The 27,713-nt window shown below is 37.8% G+C and overlaps 1 protein-coding gene across 1 annotated transcript; it reads left to right on the top strand.

Moving 5' to 3' along the window:
* Positions 1-8,201: 8,201 nt before the first annotated feature.
* Positions 8,202-27,267, top strand: stk17al (serine/threonine kinase 17a like). Its single transcript, XM_033971476.2, has 7 exons — positions 8,202-8,547; positions 13,350-13,562; positions 19,671-19,815; positions 21,523-21,649; positions 21,756-21,804; positions 22,557-22,736; positions 24,880-27,267. The coding sequence occupies exons 1-7, from the start codon at positions 8,435-8,437 to the stop codon at positions 25,175-25,177; spliced, it is 1,125 nt and encodes a 374-aa protein (XP_033827367.1). The 5' UTR covers positions 8,202-8,434; the 3' UTR covers positions 25,178-27,267.
* Positions 27,268-27,713: the final 446 nt, after the last annotated feature.

Raw genomic sequence — 27,713 nt, 5'->3', positions numbered from 1 at the left:
TAGCCCTGGTTTAGTCCTGGTTTAGACTTGGTTTAGTCCTGGTTTAGCCCTGGTTTAGTCCTGGTTTAGTCCTGGTTTAGCCCTGGTTTAGTCCTGGTTTAGACCTGGTTTAGTCCTGGTTTAGCCCTGGTTTAGTCCTGGTTTAGACCTGGTGGCTTGGTCTTGTTCAATTTCTGATTTAGTCCTGGTTTAGTCCTCTTGGCTTTTTCTAGTTCTGTTTCTGGTTTAGTCCTGGTTTAGTCCTCTTGGCTTGGTCTAGTTCTGTTTCTGGTTTAGTCCTGGTCTAGTTGGATTGCGTTGCTAACTGTTCAGAAGCTGTATATTCCTCTTGTAAAGCAGTAAACCACATGGAGCCCGTGCTAGTCCTGTTAGCTCATTCATGTGAACGTAAACAAACTGCATTTTCGAGGTGCTTTGGTTGTTCATTTGGCCTTTTGCACAGAAAAATATATCATTCATCGTTTTCACATGTGAGCTGTCAGTCAAACAGTTCAAATACTTTGGCCAAGAAGACATCTATAACCACTTGTTACGTGTATGACAGAAGAAAAATGTGAAATATTGCTTTGAAACTGATTGAACGCAAGTAAACAACAAGAGGAGTTCAAGCTCAAGTGAAGTCCTTTGGTTTTTGTACAGTAAAGTTTTATAAAATACTATTGAGATAAACTTATACATTCCCACATACAAGACTCAAACACCATCACCTGCTTGTCTCCATGGAGATGTTATTACTTTGTCTGGAATGTTCAACAGTACGGTATTAAACTTCAAGCAGGTGACGCCACTCGGCTAAGTTACAGGTCAGATCTCTGAAGAGGCGAGCCCACTCACAATAAGAATCCATGCTTTTTGAGGGTATTTCATAGCAAAAAAACACATGTCGCTGAATAAAAATTAAACATAGGGTTAATGCCGTACTGTGGAACATTTAATTAAAAATGGATTAAAATTAGAGCTGTTATTGTTGAACTTTTCTAACAATTACATTCAGTGTTTTATGAATGACATTATTACCAGAGTCCCCATTCAGCTTGGAGCAGTTGTTTCTTACACAACACAGACAGATTTATAAAAGAACTTAACACTGTCTTAACACTGTGTTCCCAAGTCACCACAAACGCTTAAACTATGAACACTTATCTTGTGATTTTTGCCTTTGCTGCTTGACTTTCAGGGCCACCGTACATTATAAAAGCAAATTTAAAAAAAAAACTGGCCTCATCATCTGATGTGAACTGTTTGCTAGACAACAAAACACAAAGACCTTTTAGGGATGTTCTTTTAAACTTTAAACATGTTGGTTGCATAATATCAATCTGTGGGTTTCAGAATGATGAAAGTTAATAATTTTAAATAAAATATCCATTCTTTTGACTATTTTTTCAAAGATTTTGTCAAATTATTAAAGGTACAGTGTGTAACTTTCACTTGCATGTCACCTGCATAAACTGGAACATCCTCCAGTGGGATAGATATGTTTTAAGCCATACTGTGGGACATTATAGCCAAAGGAACAACATTTCCATGGAAACAAACAAGATATCACCCCTATGCCCTCTCTCAGGCCAAATACGAGTCGTGTTTGTGAAGATGCAATAAGCAAGTATGTTTTTGTTTTGTTTTTTTCTCTGTGCAATACACACAACACATTTATTATTATTATTATTATTATTATTATTATTATTATTATTATTATTATTATTTATTACTTACATACAGTGGCTTTAAGTTACATATAAACATAAAAAAATATCACTTAACCTGCAAAAATAACCATTCCAGTATAAAATGAGTAAAGTTTGAAGGAGCCATTTTTATTAACAAAATGAGTGCACATTACGTTCTTTTCTTTATATTTCTTTATCTCAAATGAATCTTTTTCTTTCTCAGGATCATTAAAGTCAGTTGTACATGAGTCATATCTGTGTCCTTATAAGACCATGAGTGCAGCCTTGTGATTCCCATTCAGATCGTAGCTTTTCCTCAGGTCATGGTTGAACTTGTCATATTGACGTTATGACGAGTTATGACAAGCTAACCCTGGAGCTAGCATGGCTTAAGGGGTTGTGTTCTCTTTACGTCATTCTCCATTCACCATTCTAAAGACCCTACATGGCTCTCAAAGTTTTCGCACCGAACACCACCTAGAAAAATATTTAACCACCCGAATCCCACTGGATCTAAGACAGGTCTAGAACAGGACTACTCCAGGTAGAAACTAGGGCTTAACCTGGTTTAAAATGGAACTACACCAAACTTACAAACCAGGACTGCGCAAAGGAGGACAAAAATAGACCTATTCACATGTTTTAGTTTTTGGGTATATGTGACATATTGAAGATATTGATATAATAAAATTGTCTATTGCTATGACAACGGTCCTATTTTTTCATCATTCTGAAACTCACTGATGTAATTCTTGGGTCAATGCACAACAACAATACAAAAACCTGTCTGGTAAACCTGGTTTAATCCTGGTTTAGTTTTGGGTTAGTCCTGATTAAGTCCTGGCTTAGTCCTGGCTTAGTCCTGGCTTAGTCCTGGCTTAGTCCTGGTTTAACCCTGGTTTAGTCCTGGTCTAGTCCAGGTTTCATTCTGAGTTTAGTCCAAATGTTGAATAAAACTTATTTATAAGCCACAAAATCACTACAACAAAAATCAAGTTTGTAAAATTTTTATACATTAGAATTGTTTTTACATTGTCAAACAACCCTGCTTTGTTTACATTAGAGCTAAGTGCTAATAGCTAACAGTTCTGACCACTCAACTTTGACCTCTCCTCTAATGGAAACCTTGGCAACAGTAACAGGGTCAAGTCTCTCTGTTCTTTGAATCTTAAAGGTAACAATTCAAAGTGGTTATGTAAGGTAGGACTTGCGGGGGAATGTCCAGTTCTTATCAATGGGCCTCCTCTGTATGTGTGTTTATATGGAAACAAAATTAGTGCTGGTATGGGACGACTGCACAATTCCTCCACTGTGTGTGCGATGGCTGCAATGTGGGGCATGTGACCTGGGAGATGCTAAGAGCTAGAGGCCAAAACAACCACTAAACAGAGACAAGATCTTCAAGAAGGTACATTTTTTCCAAGTATTTTTTTGAAAACTAGGTCTGGCCTCAGTACAGATATACTGTATAAGCAGCTGTCGAGGTCTAAATATGTCCACTGTGTCTAATTATAAGGCTTTTTATTGTTTGAGAATCAGGAAGTGCGTGTTAGCATGCTAGTTGTTGTTAGCTTTACCGTCAAAAGTCTGCATTGGTCTGTCTGAGCTGTGAAAAATGCTTATACTGTAAACTCATCTGGACCACTGGTTAAGATGCTCTGAATGCATAAGGTAAGGGAGGAATAACTTTGGACAACTGCAAACTGTTTGAAACGAGCTATTTTTTCACGTTTTTAATAATAAAAGTCTACCCATGTTGTCTCCAGACTAACTTTTAAAGGTGCAGTATGTAATTTTTCAGGTGGAGGGTCCATGGAGACGTTAAAACTTTGTATAAAATGTTCCAAAGCATAAAACGTACAGGCATCAATAAATAGCTTCAGTGAATTCTTACTGTGGACTCGCCTCTCCACAGGTCTGATCAATAACTTGGTTGGAACACTGTACTGTGGAACGTTCCAGGCAATGTAATAACCATGGAAACAAGCAGATAACAGATTAGTTAATTAGTTAATTAGTTACATTACCATTGATATCTGCTTGAAAACAACTTTGAACTTTGATTAGAAATTATAAATTGATTATAAATTGTTGCATGATTAAAAAAAAAAAAAAAGAAACTATAAATTAATGGTTGAAATATTATAAATTATAGATCTGTCTTGTAAAGTTTGAATTTTGAATGAAGACACAAAGCTGGGCGAGTTTGGTCGAGTGTTTGTCCACTGATTCAAAGGTTGTTGGTTCGAATCCCACTCTCGACATAAACATCATTGTTTGAGCGGTCAGATCCACTGACCCACAGGTTGGCGGTGCAAATCCAGCTCACACAGATGAATGCTGTCGTTTCCACCTCACCCTAGTGTCTGTGTACACTGGTGTGTGAATGTGTGTGTGAATGGATGAGTGGTTACTTGAGTGCCTTTAAGGTGGAAAAGTGCTGTATAAAAGTTGGACTGTTTGGCTTTTTGAGGATGTTTAATGCTTCAGTGGATTGAGCATTTACCCCTGAACTGTCTTGATGATCTTGTTTTCACACATTTAGCCAATTTAAAAGACTTCACATTCGTCCTGGTTTGGTCCTGGTTCAGTCCTGGTTCAGTCCTGGTTTAGTCCTGGTTTAGTCCTGGTTTATTTAACAGACACTTTGAATGATGTAATGATGTAATCTGTTGATCTAATTATAGTTTATGAAAGATGCTTAAACCAGTGAGGACTTGCACTGGGCTGGATCGTTTACAGTGGAAAAACAGAGCAAGGTGAGTCCAAGTATTAATGGTTTTCAGTGGAGGAAGAAGTACTCAATTGTGTTACTTAGGTAAAAGTACAGAAACAGGAGCAAAAAATACTCAAGTAAAACTACTTAAGTAAAAGTATTAAAGTAAAAACAGTAATATAAACACTAAACACTAACAATAATATAAATACTTTTTACTTTTCAGTCCAGTTCAAAAATGTAGTGGAGTAGAAAGTACAGATACTGCTCTCAAATGTAGTGAAATAAAAGTAAAAAGTATCGAAGTAAGTAAAGTGCCGATGCCTCAAATTCATACTCAAGTACATCACTTTATTACTGATGTTTGAAGTAATGAAACAAAGTCTTGAGGAATGGTGAAATGTAAAAGAGTTGTCTGAAAAAGTATATACATTTGTGTCCCATTCATTATATTGAAATGATTTTATAGGAGGCATCACCCGTTTGACCAATTTTTACTTTTAACTGTATGTGTAGCTTGAGTATTCTTAAACGTGTTGTACTGAAACCTTGCCTTTCCCAGTACAAATACAGTCTATAAGCAGCTCTTGAGGTCAAAATAAGTTCGTGACAAGCATCTAAGAAAGCATTTTATTGCCCGTCAATCAGGAAGTGTGTGTTAGCATGCTAGCTGCTGTTAGCTTTACCATCACAGCACGTTGTGGAAAGTACTTATAAACTCATTGCGGTGAGTAGTTAGGATGTTCACAATGCATAAGGTAAGTGAGGAACATGTTGGAAGTAGTTCTGTTTTTTATGTGTATAAAAGAGTAAAATGCAGTTGAACATAGTATTGTGTAAATTAGAGTGAAATGAAAAAGGCTGAATATTTTTATAATCCCAAAACGTCTCACGGTGACTTATTTGTGATTAAGTATGTTGTGACTAACCCTTGCACTTGGGTGACATCATGGTCTGGTCTGGTGCCTTAGTCCGGTTGTAGTCCTGGTCTTGAGTCCACCTCGTGTGTCACTCATTTCCTCCCGTTTATAATGAGTGACCAAGTGACCACTGGGAACTGCATCAGCCAGTATCAAGTGTTTCACTGCGTGCTCTGGATTCTTGTGAAGTTACAACAATAGACAAAACAAAAAGCTCTCTCATAGACACAATAGTCAGTGATGAAGTACTCCATTCTGTTACTTAAGTAAAAGTACCAACATCAGAGCAAAAACATGCTCAAGTAAAAGTAAAAGTATCACATGAAAAATGTACCTTTTTAAAAATGTACTTAGAGTAAAAAGTAAAAGTATTTCATGTTTCATTTTGAGTCATATAAAGCTTCAAATGTAGTGATTTTGATAAAATGTAATCAATATTTTTTCTAACTGTTGTTATTTGCATATTTCTGCTTGAATTATGAACATGGTAAAAAATAAACCCTCAGCCTTTTCAGCAGGTCTCAAAGTACAATTAAAAAATACTTTTATTTTTCAGTCCAGTTCAAAAATGTAGTGGAGTAAAAACTTCAGATCCTGCTTTCAAATATAGCGAAATAAAAGTAAAAAGTACAGGTGGTACGTTACAGCTGGTACATGACAGGTGGTAGAGGTGTTCAGTAGTTACTTGAGAGATAAATTCCAGCTACATAACACATTTAGATCAGTTCTGCTTTATTTTATTTTTGTTTAAAGGAAATACATGTTTTTTCAGTCTCTGCTCTGATATCAGTTGACATTGGGGATCTGCAGATATTTTAAAGCTACAGTATCAGAATCAGTATTAGAACTGAAAAGCTGCATCATAAACAAATACTACACAACATTTTATTACGTCAGTAATAATATTGTTCCAGCCTTCATGTATTGAACAAGTTAATGTAGTAATTATCGTGACTGTCCTGAACATTAAAGGTCCTGTATTACGCAAAATGGACACTTGAGAACTTTAACTCAGGTTATAATGTTATTACCTCATCAAAACATACCTGGAGATGTGTCATTCATACACGTTTGCGTAATCCTTTATTATCAGTCTGCCTGCATCTCCAAAGCTCAAAACGTTCTGTTCCACCTTGTGATGTCAGGAAGTGGTAGTTTTCAAGTTAAAAGTTACATTTTGCCTTTAGTTTAGTAGAGACTGGCAGTTCCAGAGCTGAAATGATCCAAATGATTCTAGTGAAGGTGTGTGGAGTTTAAAAACACAGTGGAGCACTTCCTGTATTACCACATGACATCACAAGGTGTTTTTGAGAGTGAGTTTGTGAGAAGAACTCAGTCTAAATATGCAGGGCCTAAATATGTAAGTTTCTGATGAGAAAACAACATTATACCATAGATCAGAAAACAATCTTTGATAACACTAGAGTACAGATATCTGTGGTACTTCTTGTACTTGTGTTTAGCTTGAAGGCAGTTTCATACTTTGAAGGTCAAGTGAAAAAGTGTGAGAAAAATGATCTAACTTTACCTGCAGCACGAGCCCAGCCCAGGGCAAACCCCATTAGCCACATACCAAACAGCAGTGTCACAAATACCATGCATGTCTCTGTATAAACATAATGTCATTATGAAATGAAAGAATGCACCGCTATGTCAAACCTTATATGGAAATGTGTGGAAGAGACATTACAAAAACAAGGAAATTATAGCAAGTAATAAGTAGTAAGTACTTTATACGCAGAGATGTAGCACCAAATTCTGGGTCATGGGTACAAATTACCTTGGTGGGTCCACAGTACATGAATGAAAAACGCTCATTACAGGCATTGTGAGGGGCCCCTCTCTGCAGTACACTTTCTGGTAAATTGAGTTGTATAGTACTAATAATTATAGTAACAGTAGAAGACCTAATAGAAGTAGTAATAGGCCAGCTAGTAGTATAGTATAGTATAGTATAGTATAGTATAGTATAGTATAGTATAGTATAGTATAGTATAGTATAGTATAGTATAGTATAGTATAGTATAGTATAGTATAGTATAGTATAGTATAGTATAGTATAGTATAGTATAGTAGATAAGATTAAGATAAATGTCCTTTATCCTGCCAGTTTAAAATGCCTAGTAAAACTTTAAACTCTTTGGTCGAAAGGTGGTAAATTGAGCTGTAGTCATGAGTGAGTCAGAATGATGAAATATTAGGACTGTTGCCATAGCGATTAATAATTTAAATGGTATAATAGTGTAACAGTAGTGATAAAAGTTGTGGTATAGCCTTTAGTACAGCACAATTTGTACAAAAGTAATTCAAAGTGGTTTACAGAATAAAAAGGACATTAAAATCACACAAATCAATATTGCACTTTCTATTGTATATTTTATTTGTGACAGGTTTACTCATCTAGCAGTAGCAGCAGTAGTTGTAGTCATAGTAGCAGTAGTATTAATAGTAGTAGTAACTGTAGAAGTGAAGTAGTAGAAGTAATAGTAGTCGTAGTAATAGTAGTAGTATCAGTCGTAGACCTGTATCTTTAAATAAAAAAACCTAGCCATGTTTAATACACCTGAAAAAACAAAAAACAAAACATGACTTATTCTTATTTAATTGCATTACAACTATTTTTAGTCTAAACCATAATGATGAGATAATGAGTGAAACCGCACAGTCCATGTCCTTTAAAAGTCTTTCCTTTAATCAACAAACTTACCGTAACAAACCATTAACTTCTTCTAATCAGCAGACTGATGCTAATAATAGTTTGCTTGTTTATTCTTCATAGCACACATACCTTTTTACCTGGCTCATGGAGACTACACAGAAACTCACACCTTTCCCCAAACCCCGCCTCTGCCGCGCTCTGATTGGCTCAAACGTACCGGGTGGGGGCGTGTCTTTGTGCAGAGTTTACTGTTGGAAATGTGCACACTCTGCAGCCGCATTCAGACCGCTCCAACTGCGCTCCAGTACAAAACCTACACTCCATCCTCCTCGTTCTTTGATTTCTGACAAATGTTCTTCAGTGATGCGCATTTTGACTCGATAGGAGCGGGGTTTTCAACTGTTTTGCGCGTAACAAACCAGGACGTGTATTCATTTTGTTTGTTTTTTATTGACCCGTGCGTATTTCGATGCCTGACTTTGCAAAAATGAGCAAAACCGGGATGTTGGCCAAAATCCACACCAGAATAAGGACAGACCCATTCACGGCTAACTACGACCTCGTTGGCAAAGAGTTGGGCAGGTAAGACGCAAGTTTGCACCTAAAAATGTCTTTATTTATCCGTGCGCAATGACATCCATCCATCTATGGCATTAGCTGTAAATCTATAATCCTAATAGTTTGCCTTGCGTGCGCACGTGCTGTCAGAAAGCGTGCTGACTTGAATAAAAAGCCCCGCATACTTTTGGAGACTTTGTGGATTTTGAAGGACTTGAGAAATTGGGAAAATAACAAAGAATGGAGCAGCCAGACACGAACTGTTCAGCCGATGCCAAATAGTCACGTTGGAATCTGTTGAATGGGTCCCACTCCAGTCACGTTACAGTTTGGAGCCATGGGGAGTAATTGTATTTGTGCAATTTGTGTCCAAGTTCCCTACTCAACCATATTTAGACGTATTATTTCACCCAAAACATTTTAATCCTGGTTTGTTAACGTTTTAATTCCAATGTAGCCCTGGTTTTCCCAAACAGTCCTGCTTAAACTTTGGTTTTCATTGCTGTTTTGGGGGTTTGTCCTATGTATTGTATGTAATTTTCTGCATTGTTTACTGAATTGAAACTGATTTGAACCTGATTTAATCCCTGATTTTGATATAATGCAAATAATCTTAATTCTAGATGTGTGTTAGTTCAAAATGACCCCTAGGTTAGTCTTGTTTTAGCGTTTTAAACTACCCTCAGCTACTAGACCTGGTTTAAACTTAGTATAGTTTGAGTGTTGCCATACAACTGTGACTCAATCAATCTATTTTGGGGCTGCTTTGCTGTCATCTTGATTCGGGACCAATGAAGTTTAACCCAATGGGAGCTCGTGCTGTCTCTGTAGTATCTCCCATCACTAAGAGCTTGATGTCTGCACTGCCCCTGCATCTTTTTGGTCCCTCCTCTCTTCCCACGAAACCATATAAGAAGAAATGGGGGTCATATAATCGCATTATGTGTAAGAATGTACATTGCTCCGTATCAGGAGGTCAGCTGCTTACATGGCTGGGACATTGAAAGGGGGATGACCAAATTAGGGCATTGCTTTAGTGCTGTGTTCACTTTATCCTCAAATATAATTACTTTTTTCTGATTTAAAAAAAAAAAAAAAAAAAAAAAAAAACATGTATTAAAAATTCACTATTTACTTTGTTTTGATTCAGATGGAATTTTCCCTTGAATAATTTTGCTGTTTAGTTGCCATTGGAAACGCTGGTGCACTGAGCTCATGAGAATTTGGTAATATTAAAGTTAAACTACGTAACATTTTTGCTGGAGAGTTTGCTGTATGCTTGTTTACATAGATGTTACTACTTTGCCTGGAATGTCCCAAAGTATGGCATTAAAGTTATCTATCTTCATGGAGCCCAGTCTTTAGTTAGATCTGTGGAGAGGCGAGACAGGCCCGCTAACAGCAAGAAGGATGTGTGTGTTTTTTTCAAGGGATTTTAAAATAAATGCAAGATATGTTTAATTTTAATGCCATACTGTGGAACATTGACTTTTGATTCTGGTGCCTCAAAGTTTAATTGGACAATGCATTGGAAAATAATTGAATCAATACAAAATATACTTGAAAATCCCATATTTAATAGCTATTGTTAACAGTGTCATGTCGTCACTGGTAAAATATGTGCGTCTAAAATGATATGGGAATCCCTGTATTTCACTCTGTGCATTATGTAATGGTACAGATAAGTACATCTCCTGCTGTGTAAATCTGCTGATAAAGGCTTATTGTCATAGCATTTCACTTCACGTCAGGCCGTCTTACTCGGAAATGTGTTTGTGAACCGAAAAGCAAAAGAGGAAGTCAGTTGTGTGAGTTTAGGTGTGAAGACTATAGGGTTAACTCCAGGCTGAACTTGAGACGGACGAGGTCTCTGTCCTGTGGAGGGAGACAAAACACACACAGTTCAAATATCTGTAAAAAATATTATTTAATCTGGATTTTTTAGGTTTGATTTTTTTATTTATTTATTTATTTTTCAGTAAATGTTTAAATATATGAGATTAGTAAAGAAAAAGTACTTGAATTTTTGACTACGTACTTAACTGTGCTTTAAATGTATAACTTGGGATTGTCAATGACTGAACATTTAAAGGTGCAGTTGTAACATTTCTGATGTAAGGGTTTGTCACCTGCATGTCTCCATGAAGATGTAATTCCATGGCCTGGGATGTTGCACAATATGTCATTAAACTCAATGTCACACATGTTGCATTTATTAAACAAAAGTTGTATTTATTGCTTGAAAAATTACTTTGGAAAACATGCATTGTTACTGTGCGGGAGATTGCCCCTCCACAGATCTGAAATGTAACTTGTCCTGGAGATATAATGCCATACTGTGGAACATTCTAGGCAATACAATGGCATCTCCATGACAAACAGTTCGCAGGGCCTCCACCTGAAAAGTGACATACTGGAATTTAAAACCAGTTTTAAGGCTCTAAGAAAAAGTACAGTACTGACCTGCCTTTTTATTTTTTAATTTATCAGATTATCTTAATACAAAGTAACTAAAGCAGTAACATTTTCAGTACAATCCCTCTCTGTTGACACTTGCATTCTCTCTCAGTGCTGCTGACGTCATTGCTTCAGCCTGGAGTCTGTGTGAGCATCTGTCGCCCCTGTAACCTGTCAAATTGTGAAGAGCCTCAAGATGGCCGCCTGCGCTGACCTCTGACCCTCTGTCATCTTGTTAAAAAGGGCCCTCCTGTTGCATTGTCTTCTGGCCAGCGTTCCGGGTTCATTCATCTCTAGTGTAGTTCCCAACCCACTGCCAAAACTGCTCTGAACTTGGCTAATTAAACAAGAAAGACTTTGGCTTTTCAGTTGGGTACAAAGGGTAAGCTGTCATCGCTGCCCTGCCAAAATGAGACGGGGAGAGAGCGAGGGGTAGGGGGGCTCGGGGGGGTTATGCCTGAATGACTTTGGGGGGTTCTAGGCCAATCAGAACCAGGGATGCATTCGGAGCAAAACAGTGTGGGAAAATGAGTGGCGTCACGCTGGCAAGGCTATCTCTGACGTCAGATTTTGTCTAATTAATTTTGAGTTCACTTGTTGCATCTAACATCTTTGTAACTACTTGATGAGGGTCTGCCACTTGCTTGTCTCCATGGGGATGCGATTGCTTTGCATAGAATGTTCCACAGTATGTCATTAAACTAGTCTGTCTTGCATTTATTCAAGTGTTTTCTAGCAAACTGTAAGCAGACATCTTGGTGACACCAGTTGAGAATCAGAGTAACTTTTTGTTTATTGACAGCAAATGTTGATGTTACGAGTTGCTAACCCCCTGCTCACCCAGGACCCCCTCTCTTCTGTGGGTGGTCCCAATAACACAAGACCCCGGCGAGTTGGGCCAATGGTCACCTTTTGTGCTCCTATGTCATTTAAGGGTCTGGGGGTTACAGCGCTGGCAAAACACAATTGTGCTTTGCTTTGGCTGTCAGCTGTAAAGAAAAGGGGAAGTGAGCAAGTCTTTTATCAGCTTGGGAGAGGGACAGTTTTGCAGTTTGGGGCGTTTAAAAACAATTCTAGTGCACATGGGACGTCCTGCACACTCCCAAAGTTGACCACCCGAAAGTTGACCTGGACCCCTTCAGTCAATCTGTCAGAAACTAAATGAGATCGTAAAAATGTCTGCCTTTGATAGTGCACAAGCCGTAGCGTTCTTCTCAGAGTAGTTAATATAATGGGGTAATATAAAGGTGCACTGTGTAACTTTTCCGGTAGAGTGTCAGTCAATACCTGATTGTTTCCATGGAGATGATACTGTGCGAAACTATCTGCTTTGGTTTGATTACAGTGGTGGTTTTATTGCTCAAAAATAGAATGGAAAAACGTGCATTCTTATTGTTAGCGAGATCGCGTCTCCACAGATCTGACCTGTAACTTGGCCAATCAATCCCAGTTGTCACCACAGATACACGCCCGCTGCTCTGTAGTTACTTCGTTCTTCAATTTTATTTTCTTAATCGGCGATGCGCGTAGGATTGGGCAGCGTTGCGTGGTCATTTCGCAGCTCGCTAGTGTGATGTGCAGCTGTCCATAGGGGGCGCTGACAGCTACACGTCTCTTTTTTTGTGAGGACACTTATGCCTATATCAGCTCCTATTGGGCACCGCACTTTTCAACATGGAAGTCAGTGGACATATTTTTTTATTAACTCATTTTAGATGAATATTGCGATTTTAAAATGTCCAAATTCTAACCTAATGATCCACGGGTGTCATAGATTATAACTATAGAGACACAAGTACAATAGGTCTGATTTATCATTATGTAATCTTTGTTTTATCAAGGCTCAACTCCATCCAACTTCCTTAAGCATATCAATCTAAACTAGTTGAACTTTGAGGCTGACATGACACACTGTTCATTGTGAGTGGGGTGAGAGGTGATACAGATTTGCCAAAGAGACACTTCAAGCTTATCATATTGTCATACTTATCTGTCTTCTGTCAAAAGTGAACTGCAAGAGGAAGTCTCCACCAAAAGTAAATAGGGCTTCTTCAAATGCTCGTATCACTATGAACGGTTCTCTTTTTAAAATATGTGAAATGTGTTTATTGTCATAGCGTTTAACCACATATAGCTGTCTTTCTCTGCTTGACCCAAATGGCTTGCCTGGGATCCAGAATACACACTTCTTCAATACTTTATGAAGATCTCAGTCACTGGTGAATCTCCCTGTTTTCAAATGGCCGTGATTGACAGGTGGATTAGCCAATCGGGGACACGCATGGCCCGTCCAACCAAACTGCAAGATCCAATGGTTGTTGTCTCTTTCACTAATCGCCCAATTTCTTTGTCTACTTTTTCTTTTTCAGAGGAAAGTTTGCGGTGGTGAAGAAGTGTATCGAGAAGTCAACAGGAAAGCAGTATGCTGCCAAGTTTCTGCGACAGAGACGAAAAGGCGAGGACTGCAGAAAAGACATCCTGAATGAGATCGCCGTGCTCGAATCGGCGAAATCGAACCCGTACGTCGTGGGTCTACACGAAGTCTACGAGACGAGCCACGATATCATACTAGTGCTGGAGTGGTAAGTCATTATATATTATTAAAGCCGATGCACATGATTTTTCTTTTACTTAAAAACATGAAAAACAGAAGTAGTTCATTTTAAACGGATGACGACGATGACTAGCATGCTAACAGCGCGCTTCCTGATTCTCGGTCAACTATGGTCTATGAGCTACTTATACAAGAACACTTCACTTAAATACATGAAATCAGCTGTAGCCATGGTTTATAGTCCTGGTTTACAGTCCTGGTTTAGTCCTGGTCTTGCCCTGGTTTAGTTCCGGGTTTATTTCTACGTGTGGTTCCCGGTTGGTCCTTTTTGCGATGTTGTTTGTTCAAGCAGTTGATATAAGTTGTTGACATCTTTTTCACACCATGATAAATGCATAGCTCTGCGGTATTGTTACCCTGCAGCTGTAGAAGGAAACTGGCTGTGGTTTTTTGACTGCCACGTTTCTTGTTATGCTAACCCATTGCAGTAACCGTCCCTTTAAATACCAGCAGTCTGAACCGCATGCAACTGTGTGAAAGTAAAGATGAAAAATATGCCTTTAACTTGCAGCAACGCCAAGTCAGCACTGGATTCTATTGAGATTATAATTTGGAGAAAGACAATCCAGATAAACTTCTACTTTAAAGTGCCCATATTACACTATTTTCTGATCTATGTTATAATGTTCAGGCACATTTAACACGTCCAAGACTTCAACAGTCTCGCTCCGGATTGGCTCTTTGGTTGCTATGATACTACCCACATTCGTCCCTATAACTGCTAGCCTCGATAAGCTTCATTCGACTGGAGCCGAACGCTGTGGGTGACTTTATACAGTTCAAGTTGCACAACAATATTACATAACATTGTAATCAGATGTAGTCTATAGTTCTGGTTTGCTGTAATGACCCCACACTGGTGTTAATCTATCTGTCTGGCTTTTGTCTGCCGTGTCGGTCTCCAGTGTCTAAAGCGGGTATCTATTTAACATCCAGATGTCTCCAATAGCGTCTTCTAATTAGCTGAGGGAAGATAGGACTTTGTTTGTTAATTACCCCGTTGCCCCACTACAGAGATGTACTACACCGGGCAGTTAAAGCTACACCGCATTTTTCTGACCCCTGCCCTCTATTCAGCCAGGAAGCCACTGTTCTTTGGTGTCAGGGTTGCCAGATTTTCAAAGAGCAAAAAGCAGCCTAGTCTGTAAAAAAAAAAAAAAAAGCCCCAAATGCATTTTCAGAGCATATTTGTAGCTGATTTCAAACCATGAGTCAGGAACATGTTTTGGTTTGAACTTTAACCTTTCCAACTTTGTTCTTTCTGTTGCTGTGATAATGCACCATGACACAAAAACGAATGTTTTGTGTCATGGTGCTGTGATTCTTGGCAAAACTGTGGCTGATTGGAAGAAAAAAAAGAAAAAAAGAAAAAATGCTATAGAAAACTAAAAGATTATATTTCTTACTTACAGCTTTTGCCATAGAATGCATGATGTAAAGAGCATTTATCTTGATATAAATTATTTTATCAACATCTACAACTGCTTTAAAATGCTACTCAACTATTGCCAACCTGTATTTCAGTCTTTATTATCGTGAACCAGATCTGATAAAAGGCATCCTGCGCCTCTCAAAATTTCAATTCGAAGCTCAAAGCCGCTATAAAGCAGTGGACTTGGCAACTCTGTCCCTGGCTGAATTTTTACTGCGTGCCCCATCCCAGACCAAGAATGCTTTGTGAGGACAATAGCTGTTGGTGTAGGGGGCTGGGTTTGACCTGTAACTAAAGTGTGAAAGTGGAAATGGTATCAATGTGATTCTAGTTTTAATTATTGGATATTAATCTTTTGACAAGTACAAAGTTGTTGAAATATATGTCAATAATCATATGGCTTTCTATTTTTTATTTATTTTTATTTTTTTGTAATATTTTATTTATTTATTTTTTAGTTTACTTATTTTTTTAGTTTATTTATTCTTTTTTTATTGATATTTTAAATGAATGCATTATTGTAATATAAAGGTGTATTATCTATAATTAAAGCCTCATATTATGCATTATATTCATACTAAATTTTTTACAAGCTTTACAGTTCTTAACCTTATTCAAACCCTTCACAAGCGCAGTTTGGCACATTTCAGATTGCAAAAATATAGTCTGGTTATTGTTATCAGGAAACTCTAGAAAACACATTGACTTTAATTTTTCCTCAGGAGCTAGCCAAACTCAGGGGTGGGCGATACTTTCAAAACAACCAAAAGAAGTGAGTATCCAAAGTGTGCAGTGATAGGCACATTGGAGAATTCACTATTTGTTTTTAAAAGTCCAGTCTTATACTATCACGAGTTAGTGCATATAATAGTGTGCAAATGTGTTCTATTCACACACAGCTCTATTTCTGCCAATGCGTCTGACCTCAATCTCGAGAAGAGCTATTTTCCATTTCCTTTTGGTTTTCTAAGGCAAAAACTAGCACACGTAGCTTCAAAACCACTTCCTCAACTCATGTGCGAGTGTTTGAGTCATCACCTGCAGCAAAGAAGTTTACAGAAGTTTAAAATGAAACACATACTCATTACACTGAACAGGCCAGGGCTTACTGTAAAGATGGTATCTCTAAAATGTGCGTATCCTGGCTAAGTCCCCAAACCGCTAAAGGTTGACGGTGCACTTGTGTATGAATGTGTGTGTGAATGGGTGAGTGGTTTCTTGATGAGGTGAAAAAGCATTATATAAAATACACACTGAAGTATTTCTGAAGTTTCTTTTTTCTTAACATAACATTGAAAAGTTTTGGGTTGTCTCAAATAGTACATGAGCATTATTTTTTATGAATGGAACTTACAAATTCAATTCAAATAGTTATTTAATGCATTTTTGGGTTGTAGCAAACCTTGAAAAATGTAAAAAAAAAAACCAAAAAAACCCAACAAAACACCACTATTCTAACATTCATTGCATAACACTACCTGTATATGCACTTAGACCTTATCAAGTGACCAGAAAGTGTGATAAAATACATTGTTTACATTAGGGGAAGTATCAGATTCATCTTAAGTGCTTTTTCCAATATTTGAGCCAAGTCTCAATTTAAACAATATGGCCATTATCACATTTGTAGCTCCTCAAAGGCATTTTTCCAGACAGTTAAACAGAAACCTAAAACATTTTTCTACACATTTCTGGTCTTGAATGAAGCGAGGGAGCATTACGTCGTTACGGTGACAGGTTGACAGTTGGCTTTTGTATCGGTGTTAAAATGAAAAGTGCTCCTCAAACGCTCCATATGTCTTTCATTTGGAAGTTGGCGGTTCAGGTTGACGTTTTGTGAGGGCTTGTAGAGTCGGCGAGGTGGGAGGCGGGTCAAGTATTCACCGCCGCCAGCAAAGGATCATGTCAAGAGAACATTTAGAAGAGAATTATTGCTTCTACTGTAGGTTATTTAAAATGTATAGGCATTTGAGATTTAAAGCCTTCAGATACTGTAGATTTGATTCAAGCCTGCGCAAAAATATATTATTACACCTGTTTAATAGTTTATATTTGCACACATCCTTTCAAGAGTTTCAAGTATTGCAAAATTCAGATTGTTGCCATAGCAAATACATATTTAAACAAAATATTCTACCATTTGAATCGTGAAAAGTCCCCAAAATGGTGCCCATAACAGGAATAAGATGTGTAAACCCAAATTGGAATTACAAAATGTGATATTTAAAGGTGCACTATGCAACTTTTCTGATTGATGGTCTGCTCTTTGCTTGTCTCCATGGAGATGTTATTGGTTTCCTTTGCGGGGAATGTTTTCACAGTATGGCATTAAACTTTTCTATCTAGCTTTTTTTTATCAATTACACGTGTTTGTATTGCAATAATAAATTGCCTCTCCTCAGATCTGACTTGTCACTTGGTGGCTCTATGTCTCCATGGAGACACGCAGGTGTCGGACCCACTAGTTTTAGTATCGATTAGTTGTTGATTCGTATCTGGTTTTCAATATTTTAACAGCCCTAGTTCAAATTTGTCTTTTGTCAGCATTCGAGGCAGGAGGGAGGTCAACTATTCTGTGCTTCGAGTGAGTGAACATAAAACAGGATTATAAAGAGTATTGACGGATATCCTCCCTGAAAAACACAGCTCTATTTAAACAGCTGAAGATGGTAAACGTGTGCAACTTTGGGGTCGGTTATGTAACAGAAATGCCTATGGCCAGGTCAGAAAGTTTCAGTACTCAGAAACATGTCCCATCTTAATCCCCCACACGTGGTTTTAGTTCTTAGCGTTCGCTTCAGGCAGAGATCTGAGAGATGTGCAGGAATACAGCGTGTCCATGACTTCTCAAGTTACACAAGAGCAGGTTTTTATGAGGTTAAACCTCAAATTTGTGAGTTTAGTTTGTGAAAACTGGCATATTTGAATGTATAGAGTCACTCAAATGTGTCATATTTCCCGTACAATGTATGCATTTATACATTTTCTCATTCAAAACGTATCGAATTTTGTTTTAAATTGTTAATTTCTATGCCAACGGTCCTAACCTTGAATCTATTAGTTATGGGATGACTTTACTTCTTGAGCCATTATTACATCTCCTTGTTTAGATCTTTGTCCTGGCTTAGTCCTGGCTTAGTCCTGGCTTAGTCCTGGCTTAGTCCTAGCTTAGTCCTAGTTAGTCCCGATGGTCTGACCTATTTGCATCACCTGCTTGCATCCATTATGATAGCTTAATGTCGTACTGTGGGACATTCCAGACAAAGCAATAACTTTTCCTTGGGAACTAGCAGGTAGCAGACCCTCCACCAGAAAAATGACACAGTGCAACTCTAAATTAGCTTCTCAAAAACTCCAAAAATGCACGTAAATACCTTGTTTGGACACACTTCCCCCAAACGTAAACATTAAGTCGCCTTTGGGCCTATTATTAGCAGCAATACAAACCCGGGTCGCTGCTTTCCTTTTCTTGTTGTGGGAAGTGCTCAGACAGTGATTGATGGTGGGAATAGGTTAAGTAGGTTAACCTGCAGTAAATCAGGGCAGTACCGGGCCGTTCTTATCTGGGCTAAATAGACGAGCATTGATTCAAACATGGACTTTGATATTTTAAACTATGGTGCATTTAATCAGGGCATGGGCTGTTGTATAATTGAAAAAAGCTGAAATATTAAGGTTAAACTGTGCAAATGTAAGAGTTGGAATTAGGGATTCGCAATTAGCAAAGGCGCCGTTTTGGAAGTACCATATTCCTCATTTACCTTATGCTTTCCCACCATCCAAATGATTCACCATGATGAGTTTATAAGCTCTTTTCGCAAGTTTCAGAGACCAGAGCCGAGTTTTGCCGTCACTTAACAGCAGCTAGCATGTTAACTTCATTTAATTATGAAGAGTTTTATTGTCACAAGGGGAGGGAGGAAAAGGGAGATGGAACACAGCAACTGCACTGGGGCAAGACCAATTTCCCTCAAGTACATGGGGGAAAATCTGGTGCAGGGTCTAAACATATATTTTAAACTGTACACATACCTACCTATCATGGGCGGTGACGAGTTACACAATTTTAAAAGCAGTATTTGTTTGATGCAAAAATGTGTGAGCTTAACGGCCTGGAATGTACTACATGCACAGAGGAAGGGCGTACTTGTACCCCGGGCCAAGTGTTTTGTTATGATTGGAGATTGGCTAAATTGAATAATCAGAAATCTACATAAAGCAGGCCAAGCTAAACTCTATGGGTGGCCTCATTGTGTAGAGCCAAGTGCTTCTCATACTTGTCCTGGTCCGGGGTTGAGTCCGGGGTTGAGTCCGGGGTTGAGTCCGGGGTTGAGTCCGGGGTTGAGTCCGGGGTTGAGTCCGGGGTTGAGTCCGGGGTTGAGTCCGGGGTTGAGTCCGGGGTTGAGTCCGGGGTTGAGTCCGGGGTTGAGTCCGGGGTTGAGTCCGGGGTTGAGTCCGGGGTTGAGTCCGGGGTTGAGTCCGGGGTTGAGTCCGGGGTTGAGTCCGGGGTTGAGTCCGGGGTTGATCACTTGTTGATTATTGCATCGTTAGCCACGTATTGTGAATTTTGTTGAGTCATGAGGAACCCTGTGATTCCCAGTTATACTGTGAGTAAGTCTCAAAACTATGTTCCCTTTTTTTCAGTGCTGCTGGTGGTGAAATCTTTAACCAGTGCGTTGGTGATAGCGATGAGGCGTTCACAGAAGAGGACGTGATCCGGCTCGTAAAGCAGATCCTGAACGGTGTGGCCTTCCTGCACAGAAACAATGTTGTGCATCTAGATCTAAAAGTAAGTACAAAGAAGTAATGACAGATCTAATACACATTTTAATAGAAATTTGAATAGTTGACGCTATAGTTTTCTCATTTGTCGCCAGGAAGGTGGAAAAGCACTGTATAAAAATGTGACCTTCTACCATAACAATACATTTTTGTTTCATGCGTACAGGTGTGGTTGGGAGTGGTGTTGATTGTCAATACAAATGAAATATTCTAACAATGCAGTGATTATGTAACTGTTTAATGTTCCAAAAATATTAACATGTCTAACTATTTTTCATTGGCCACATGGTTATTATTAATCCACCTTTCATAGTAAGTGCTTTCAATTACAATACAGCACAATAGGTCTGCTCTCTGGAGACTCCGACTGCGGAAACATATTTTTACTGTTACACAACCACAAAATGAACCATGTCATAAATCCAATCCCACCAGGGACCTGTCGACATAATGCAAACCAAGCAGTCCTACATTTTCTTTAAATAGGCCATGAGCTAATGGTAGTTTGTCCTTGTTTAATCGCATTTGTCCATAATTAAGATGATTAAGTGGAAAAATACCCCAAGTAACAAGTGTTCTTATATTCTGCATAAGGTCTGGTAAAGTCTTGTGCAATGGGTAGGATTGGAACAACAGTTTTATAACAAAAAGGGAATATTATCAGTATTATTTGGGTTCATTGGATGCTGGTTTTATTTGCAAGATCTGGCAACCCGAAGTGAGCTCCTATTCTGCTTTCTAATTAGATAATTGACTTGAGAGCCAACAACTAAAATATAGACATTAAAACAAAATATGTGTGCATTGGCCATACATTTTTCTTAAGTCTACCTAAAGTACTACAGCTAATACTACTACTACGCCTTTATAATCAGATGCAAATACATGGGAAAAATCGGGGACAGAGCCTTTAAATGTAAATATTTAACAGGACATACATTCTAAAAAACCAAAGATCATAATCTCCCGTCACAGGGGTAATATAAACCTATTAGCATGTGTAAATTATAAAACCATTTCCTGCTAGCCTTCAGACTTGTGTTTTCATTGAGTAAATTGTATGCGTCTCTTGTGGTTAGAAAAGCCGTAGTGACCCAAGGCTCTGAGCTGTATACTCTTGTTTAACTTTGGCATCGTTCCTCTTTTAAGCCAGAATTAAATCCCGTATTACGCACACTGCTAATGCTAACTACAAACTGTTTAAGCCCTTGGCAGCGGGTTAGAGTGGGTTATCCGGGCTCACTAATTTTGGCATATGGAACCAAGTCTGGCTAAGGACTTTTTTTCAGCCACAAAATTATGTTTTAACTTTCTGTTGATTAAATCAATTATCATATTAAGCCCTGAAAGTCAACTGTGGTTGTGATTTCGGGCTTTACAAAATAAATTGAATTGAAATTGACATGATAGAATATCCGATATAATAGCCGTTAATAAAATGGTTCCAGATTGAGGTTAGAGGCCTATAAAACTCTATGGGGAATAGCCAAATTGAAAATCCACATATGCTGAACCATCATAATTTTCACTATCTAATAAGCTTGTTTTTGTTTCATGTGGATAGGCCCAGTAATTTCAGAGATGCTTCCCTTAAAACGGGTCAATTTGAAATGTTATAACTTGCTAAAAATGCAAAAACAAAATGGTTTAAATTCTTTAAATTGCCATTAAACATTATGTAACTCACCTTTTGTGCATGTGCTTTCTTCAACAGCCACAAAACATCTTAGTGACAAGTGCCAGGCCTTTGGGAGACATTCGGATTGTGGATTTCGGCCTGTCTAGACGCATGGACAGCATCACGGAAGTCAGAGAGATTTTGGGAACGCCAGAGTACGTAGGTAAGTGTCTGCAGCAAAAATTCCAAAGCTAAGCAGCACCTGTGTAATGTCAAAGTATAAATGTTTGGAGTTTAAATCTAATTGAGGCCATGTGTTTTTATTGTAGCTCCAGAGATCCTGAACTATGAACCCATCAGCACCGCGACAGACATGTGGTGAGTAACGGCCAAACTTAACTCATTTAGTGTAGGATTCCTGGAATGACATATCAAAGCAATGGCAGGATAGTTGTAGCAAAAGCAGGTCTAAAGCGGGTCTAAAGCAGGTCTAAACAAGAGCAAAATTCTAAAACTAAATCAGAACTTAACCAAGTCTATACATGGGTTGTGGCTGCCTTCACAATTACTCAATCCAACATGTTTTCTCACAGTATTTTTCGAGCAACGTTGAGGTTTAGGCATAAGCTAAAAGTGAAACGCCCAAGTGAACCAAAACAAAGATGGCGACACAGACAGGTGTACTTCAGTCTCTTTTAGCAAAAATACAGGTTATTTTATTTGTGGAAAATGTGCAGAGGGTAAGTGCTACATGCATTTGTGGACAGGGATGATGTCTATACTGTTCTCTCAACTGGATGTGACAGAAGTTAGATTTTTTTGGTACAACTTCCAGTATCACACCCAAAAACCAGGTCTAAGACAGGACTAAACCAAGACTAGACTCATTCTGAATCAGGTTTAAATCAGTTAGAAATCGGGACCAAACATGAACTACAGTGCGTCTAAACCTGGACTATAGCAGGTCCATCTGAACTAAACCATTCAAATAATTATTCATAAAAAAATAATTTATTCATAGTAACATCAGAAAAAAAGAAATTGTTATTCAGATATTTAGTCAAATTTCATGTCAAATATGGAACTTTACCCCCAAATTGACTCATATTTTTTCTAATTTTTTTGTCCAGGAGTATTGGGGTTCTTATCTACATCATGTTGACGGGCGAATCTCCATTTTTGGGCGACAACAAACAAGAGACGTTCTTGAACATCTCTCAAATCAACGTGGATTATTCAGAAGAAACCTTTGAAGGCATCTCACCGCTGGCTGTAGACTTCATCAAAACATTACTGGTCAAAAATCCAAGGTACGAACACAAATAATAAAAATTAAAATGTAATAATAATAATAATGACATTTTTGAAGCACCATTTTTTTTTCTACATACATTTCTACATAAACAACTAAAAAGTCTTCTGCTAAAGTCTGCTAACCGTGTACTTTAGTTCTTAAATGTGATTCTTGTATTCATTCGTCAGTTCATATTTCAGTCTTTTTGTCAGTTCAGTTTTACTTCTGAACGCATTGAACAGAATTCTATTATTAAAACATAAATCACAAATCTAATGCCTGTCAGGAAAATCACAAATTGTTCAATAAATACGTCAGTAGTGTGATTTGATGAGCAGATATTTGCATTATAAAGAGATGAGTAAGTGACAGGAAGGACGTCCTCTGAGTCGTCCGTGTGTAACAGGATGTGCGTTGAATGAGTGTCAAACTTCCCTTTTTTCACGCTTGTTTATCACTTGTAAAATGTTATTCATGTAAGATTTGTTCAAAATTAGTCAGCGGGTCTTAAGCTGGACTAAAGAAAAATGTTACTCAGGCAAGATTTGTTAAAAATTGGTGCTTAAACCATTAGAAAAATCGAAAAAAGGTATATATATCAATAAACTAACTATTGCTTATCGAGACTGCAAAAGAAAAAAAAAAAAGGAATTTAGGCTTGTCTATATTTGGATTTTCCATTCAATTTAAAGCTGCACTGTGTAACTTTTTTGGTGCGGGCTCTGCCTTCATTTTGTCTCCATGGAGATTGTATGGCTTTGAGAAAATGCATTGTTATTGTAATCAGGCCTGATGCCATACAGTGAAACTTTCAAAGCAATAACATCTCCATGGAGACGATCACAGGTTACATAGTGCGCTTTTAAAGGAGCTGCCGCTACTTTGTGAATCCACATTTAAATATGTCTTGCTATGAATAAGTAGGTTATGCATTTTTTTTTCATCTGACACTGCCCTGCACAAGTATTCACAGTAATTTTAACCATATTTTTATGATTAAAGTCAGTTCTAACGGTGCCATTAAGGTCCAGTGAAAAATGCATTTGAATTTGTCACCGCAGTTTTTTTCTATTAAAAAGAGGAAAACTTTTGGTTCCTTCCTTTTAAGTTTGTTCCAAGCCTTGATTTTGAGTCAGCATTGTTTAATTGCAGGAGATTAGTGGTCTGGAAAAGCGCTAGATTCTTGGAAGTTTTTTAGTAATTATCGTGAGACTGGGGGAAAACGTGGAAAGTGTTTTTATTTGTGGCGTTCAAAACCAAATCGGAATAAAAATGAGAGGGAAAATGGTTGGGAATGGCCTCTTTAAACTCTATGGGAAATTCCCTTCTTGTTTTGTTTGGTCACAAATAGATCGAGACCAGAATATCATTGGTCAGTGGTTTTGCGCTTTCAGCCAATAGGAAAAAGTTTTGGGCGGGACTAGAGCCAAAGACGCACAACAATAGCTGTACTACAAAACCAAGGGCTAAACTAGAATCTGCTTTTGTCCCAGGCGCTGGTACTCATTTAAAACCCAAAAGTCAAAATATAGATGGACATTACACTATTTTAGTTTTGAGAAATTGTTTAATACAATTTCTGGATTTAAAAAAATAAATAAAAAAAGAGTTGTGGCACATAGCTGAACTAGAGGAACATGTAGGAAGACAGAGTGCATTTATATGAAAAGTTTGAGAAGTTGTTTAAAAGTTACTGGTACCAGGCTGTGATTGGTGGATGGAAGAGTAACGGTAGTTTTAGGCAGTTTTTCAGATTTTTTTTTTTTCCCACAAATTTTTATTTTTTCTCAATTTTATTTTATTATTATTTTTTTCTCTTTTTTATATGTATTTTTTTATTATTATTATTATTATTATTTTTTTTTTTTTTTACTTTTTAACCATTTTGATATAGAAACATTTATTTATTAAAAGGACAAAGCATATTAAAAAGACATTTTTCAATAGTTTTTAATATATTTTAATATATTTTTTTGTTTTACTTTAACTTCCCACCAGTCAGTCTCAAGTTCTGAAAAATTAGGGCCATTGTTGTTGAGATACAACATAATTCTATGTTCTGAATGGTCAAAAGTCCTACTTATGGCGTCCTTAGATTTAAGGTTATGACTGACCCATTTTGACCCAAATCTAAATTTCCTGATGTTTTTTGTTTTTAGGGTGCGTGCCACAGCAGAAGAGTGTCTGACCCATCCCTGGCTCTGCCCCGTCTCCCGCCTGCATCTTCACTCCACCTCCTCTTCCTCATCCCTCGGCTCTTCTCTGGACGAACCCGAAACCAGCCAATCAGAGTCCGAGCCCGAAAGCCTAACCCCCTCCCCCGAAATCGACGTCATGGAAACGTTCGCCTTACTGTGCCCGGGCAAAGGCGAGCTCAAAACGGGACGCGGCACTTTCTCCTTCAGCGAATCCCCATTTCCAACTCGACCTGAAATAAAGCAAGAACTCATCTGCTGAGCTTAAATCATTGGGACGATTAAATATTGCATCAACGTGATTTTTGAGGACCTTTTTTCAGGCTCAAACTGTGGATTTCCGTTTAAAAAGACCTCACTTGAACGCACCACAGCCTTACATAGTGAAGGGCGGTTTGGTTCACTGTACAGGAGCAGTTTAAGTAATTTGAATTTTGAAATCATTTTTACTTAAAGGGGACTATGCAACTTTAGGCTACATGACTTGCTACCATTAATTAAAGCCCTTTACAGCGCCCCCTGGTGTATCTCAGTAAAACCCATATGTGTTATAATGGGACTCCATAGACATCTGGTTACGCAATGAAGTTGTTAGCTAGCTGGTCAGTAATTTTGCTTGGACACAAGAATAAGAATATTAAAGGTGCACTATGTAACTTTTTTGAAATGGAGGGTTCACAACCTGCTTGTCTCCATGAAGATGTCAGTGCTTTGCCTAGAATTTTCCGCAGTGTGGCATTAAACTCATAGAGACAAGCAAGTAGTGCGATCGGATCAACTTACAGATCAGATCTCAAGGTCCTGTAAAAGTTAATGGAACATTTCAGGCAAAGCATTAACATCTCCACGGAAACGATCCAGGTTACATAGTGTACCTTTGGCTAGAGGTACAATAATGCACAATGTTTATCTTTGAACTGTAGGGGGCGCTCCGTTAAGAGTTAAATGTGACAAAGGCAAAGTTCTTCTCCCATGATATCCTGTTATGATTGTCGACAAACTGCAAAGTCAATCCTCCGTAGCAGCATTTTTAAAGCAATAACTGTATTTTTGAAGTATTCCTGTATGTGGTATTTGTAAAAGGTTTATCGTCATGGTCCACTGAAACGGCATGAATTTGTATATTTTATTTATTTCTAATTAAACTTTTGGTTGGACAGTTGGCGCTTGTATCCTCTAGAGAAGCACGTGTTCATATTGCTCATACAGCTTTGATTTGGCAGAGATGTACACTGTTTTGGACCAATTGGATTAGACACGAAATCTGCCATTTTTTATTGTATAAAACCCCGCGGCTTATGGTCATGTGCTCATTGAAATACTCATTGTAATAAATTCTTCTGACTTTTTCTGACATTGCAATTTTCAAATGAAACCAGAAATAAAGTTTATTTATTGTTATATAGTTTGTTTTTCTTTTTACAGTTACCACATACAACTTCAATAATACTTTTTTCCCTTAAAGCTGCTGTACCTGATTTTTACCATATTAAAAACATGAAAGACAGAATTAGTTAATTTTAAACAGTTTGCAATGGTCCAAAGTTATTCCTCACTTACCTTATGCATTCAGAACATCCTCATTATTCACCACGATGAGTTTATAAGCACTTTTCACAACTTTCAAAAGACCAGACAACAATGATTATCGCACAATAAAACGGCTTATTTTGACTTCAACAGCTGCTTGTACAATATATCTGTACTGGAACAAGACAAATTTTGCTCAAAGACGTGGAAAAAATTGGGTACGGGGCCTTTAAGGATGTCATAGCACTTTCCATGTTAAAGGTGCAGTGTGTAACTTTTCTGGTAGACGCTAGATAAGTTTAATAGAATCTTTACCCCCCAACCCACCCAAAAAGTTACATAGTAAATCTTTAGTACATGATTAATCCCAAATATTTGCCTAAAAAAAATGCAAACCCATTTTCTGTCATTCAGATGTCACTCCTTAAAAGTCTCCTATTTAAAAAACAAACTATGATTTCCTCAAACTTCACCTTTGCACGCATTTTGTTTTGTATTCTACCTGTAAATTTCATATATTTTTAGATGACTATAACTCTGTAACATAAATTAAATAAATTATGTGAGAAATGAGGACATGTTTCTGCCCATGTACTCAAGTGTATATAGTTGCCATAGTGATAAAGTGTGTTAATATTTGAATACCTTGTGTCCAGTGTCTGTTGATATGTTACTGTGTCATTTTTGTACTTTGTTTTGTACTGATCATGAACTTCAGACTGGTTTGCACTTGTGGTCCTTGTGGACGAAATGGTTGAAATGATTCATTGTATTTTATGTATGACGTGTTTCAAACTTAAAAATTAAATGCATTTTTAGCACATTTCTGGTCTTTGGGTGAAGTTTTTTGTTTGTTTTGTATTTTAAAGGAACCGTTTATGATGTTTAATTGAAATTTCATAAACAAGCCTTAACTGCGTCCCCGGATATGACGGGGCTGTGTTCTTCTCTCCAACATTCTGTTCCACCTTGTGATGTCATCATGTGGTAATACAGGAAGTGCTCCATTGTGTTTTTAAACTCCATACACCTTCACTAGAATCATTTGGATGATTTCAGACCTGTAATTGCCAGAATCTCTACTAAACAAAGGTTAAAAAGAGCTGTTAACTTGAAAACTACCACTTCATGACATCACGAGGTGGAACACAGCATTTTGAGCTTTGGAGATGTAGACAGACTAATAATAAAGTGTTACTCAAACATGTGTGAATGAAACAAAACACAACTCCAGGTATGTTTTTGTGGAGGTAACAGGATTATAACAT

This window comes from Periophthalmus magnuspinnatus, chromosome 8 (assembly GCF_009829125.3).
Source record: "Periophthalmus magnuspinnatus isolate fPerMag1 chromosome 8, fPerMag1.2.pri, whole genome shotgun sequence".
Lineage (NCBI taxonomy): Eukaryota > Metazoa > Chordata > Actinopteri > Gobiiformes > Gobiidae > Periophthalmus > Periophthalmus magnuspinnatus.
This window is presented reverse-complemented; position numbering and strand designations above follow the sequence as displayed.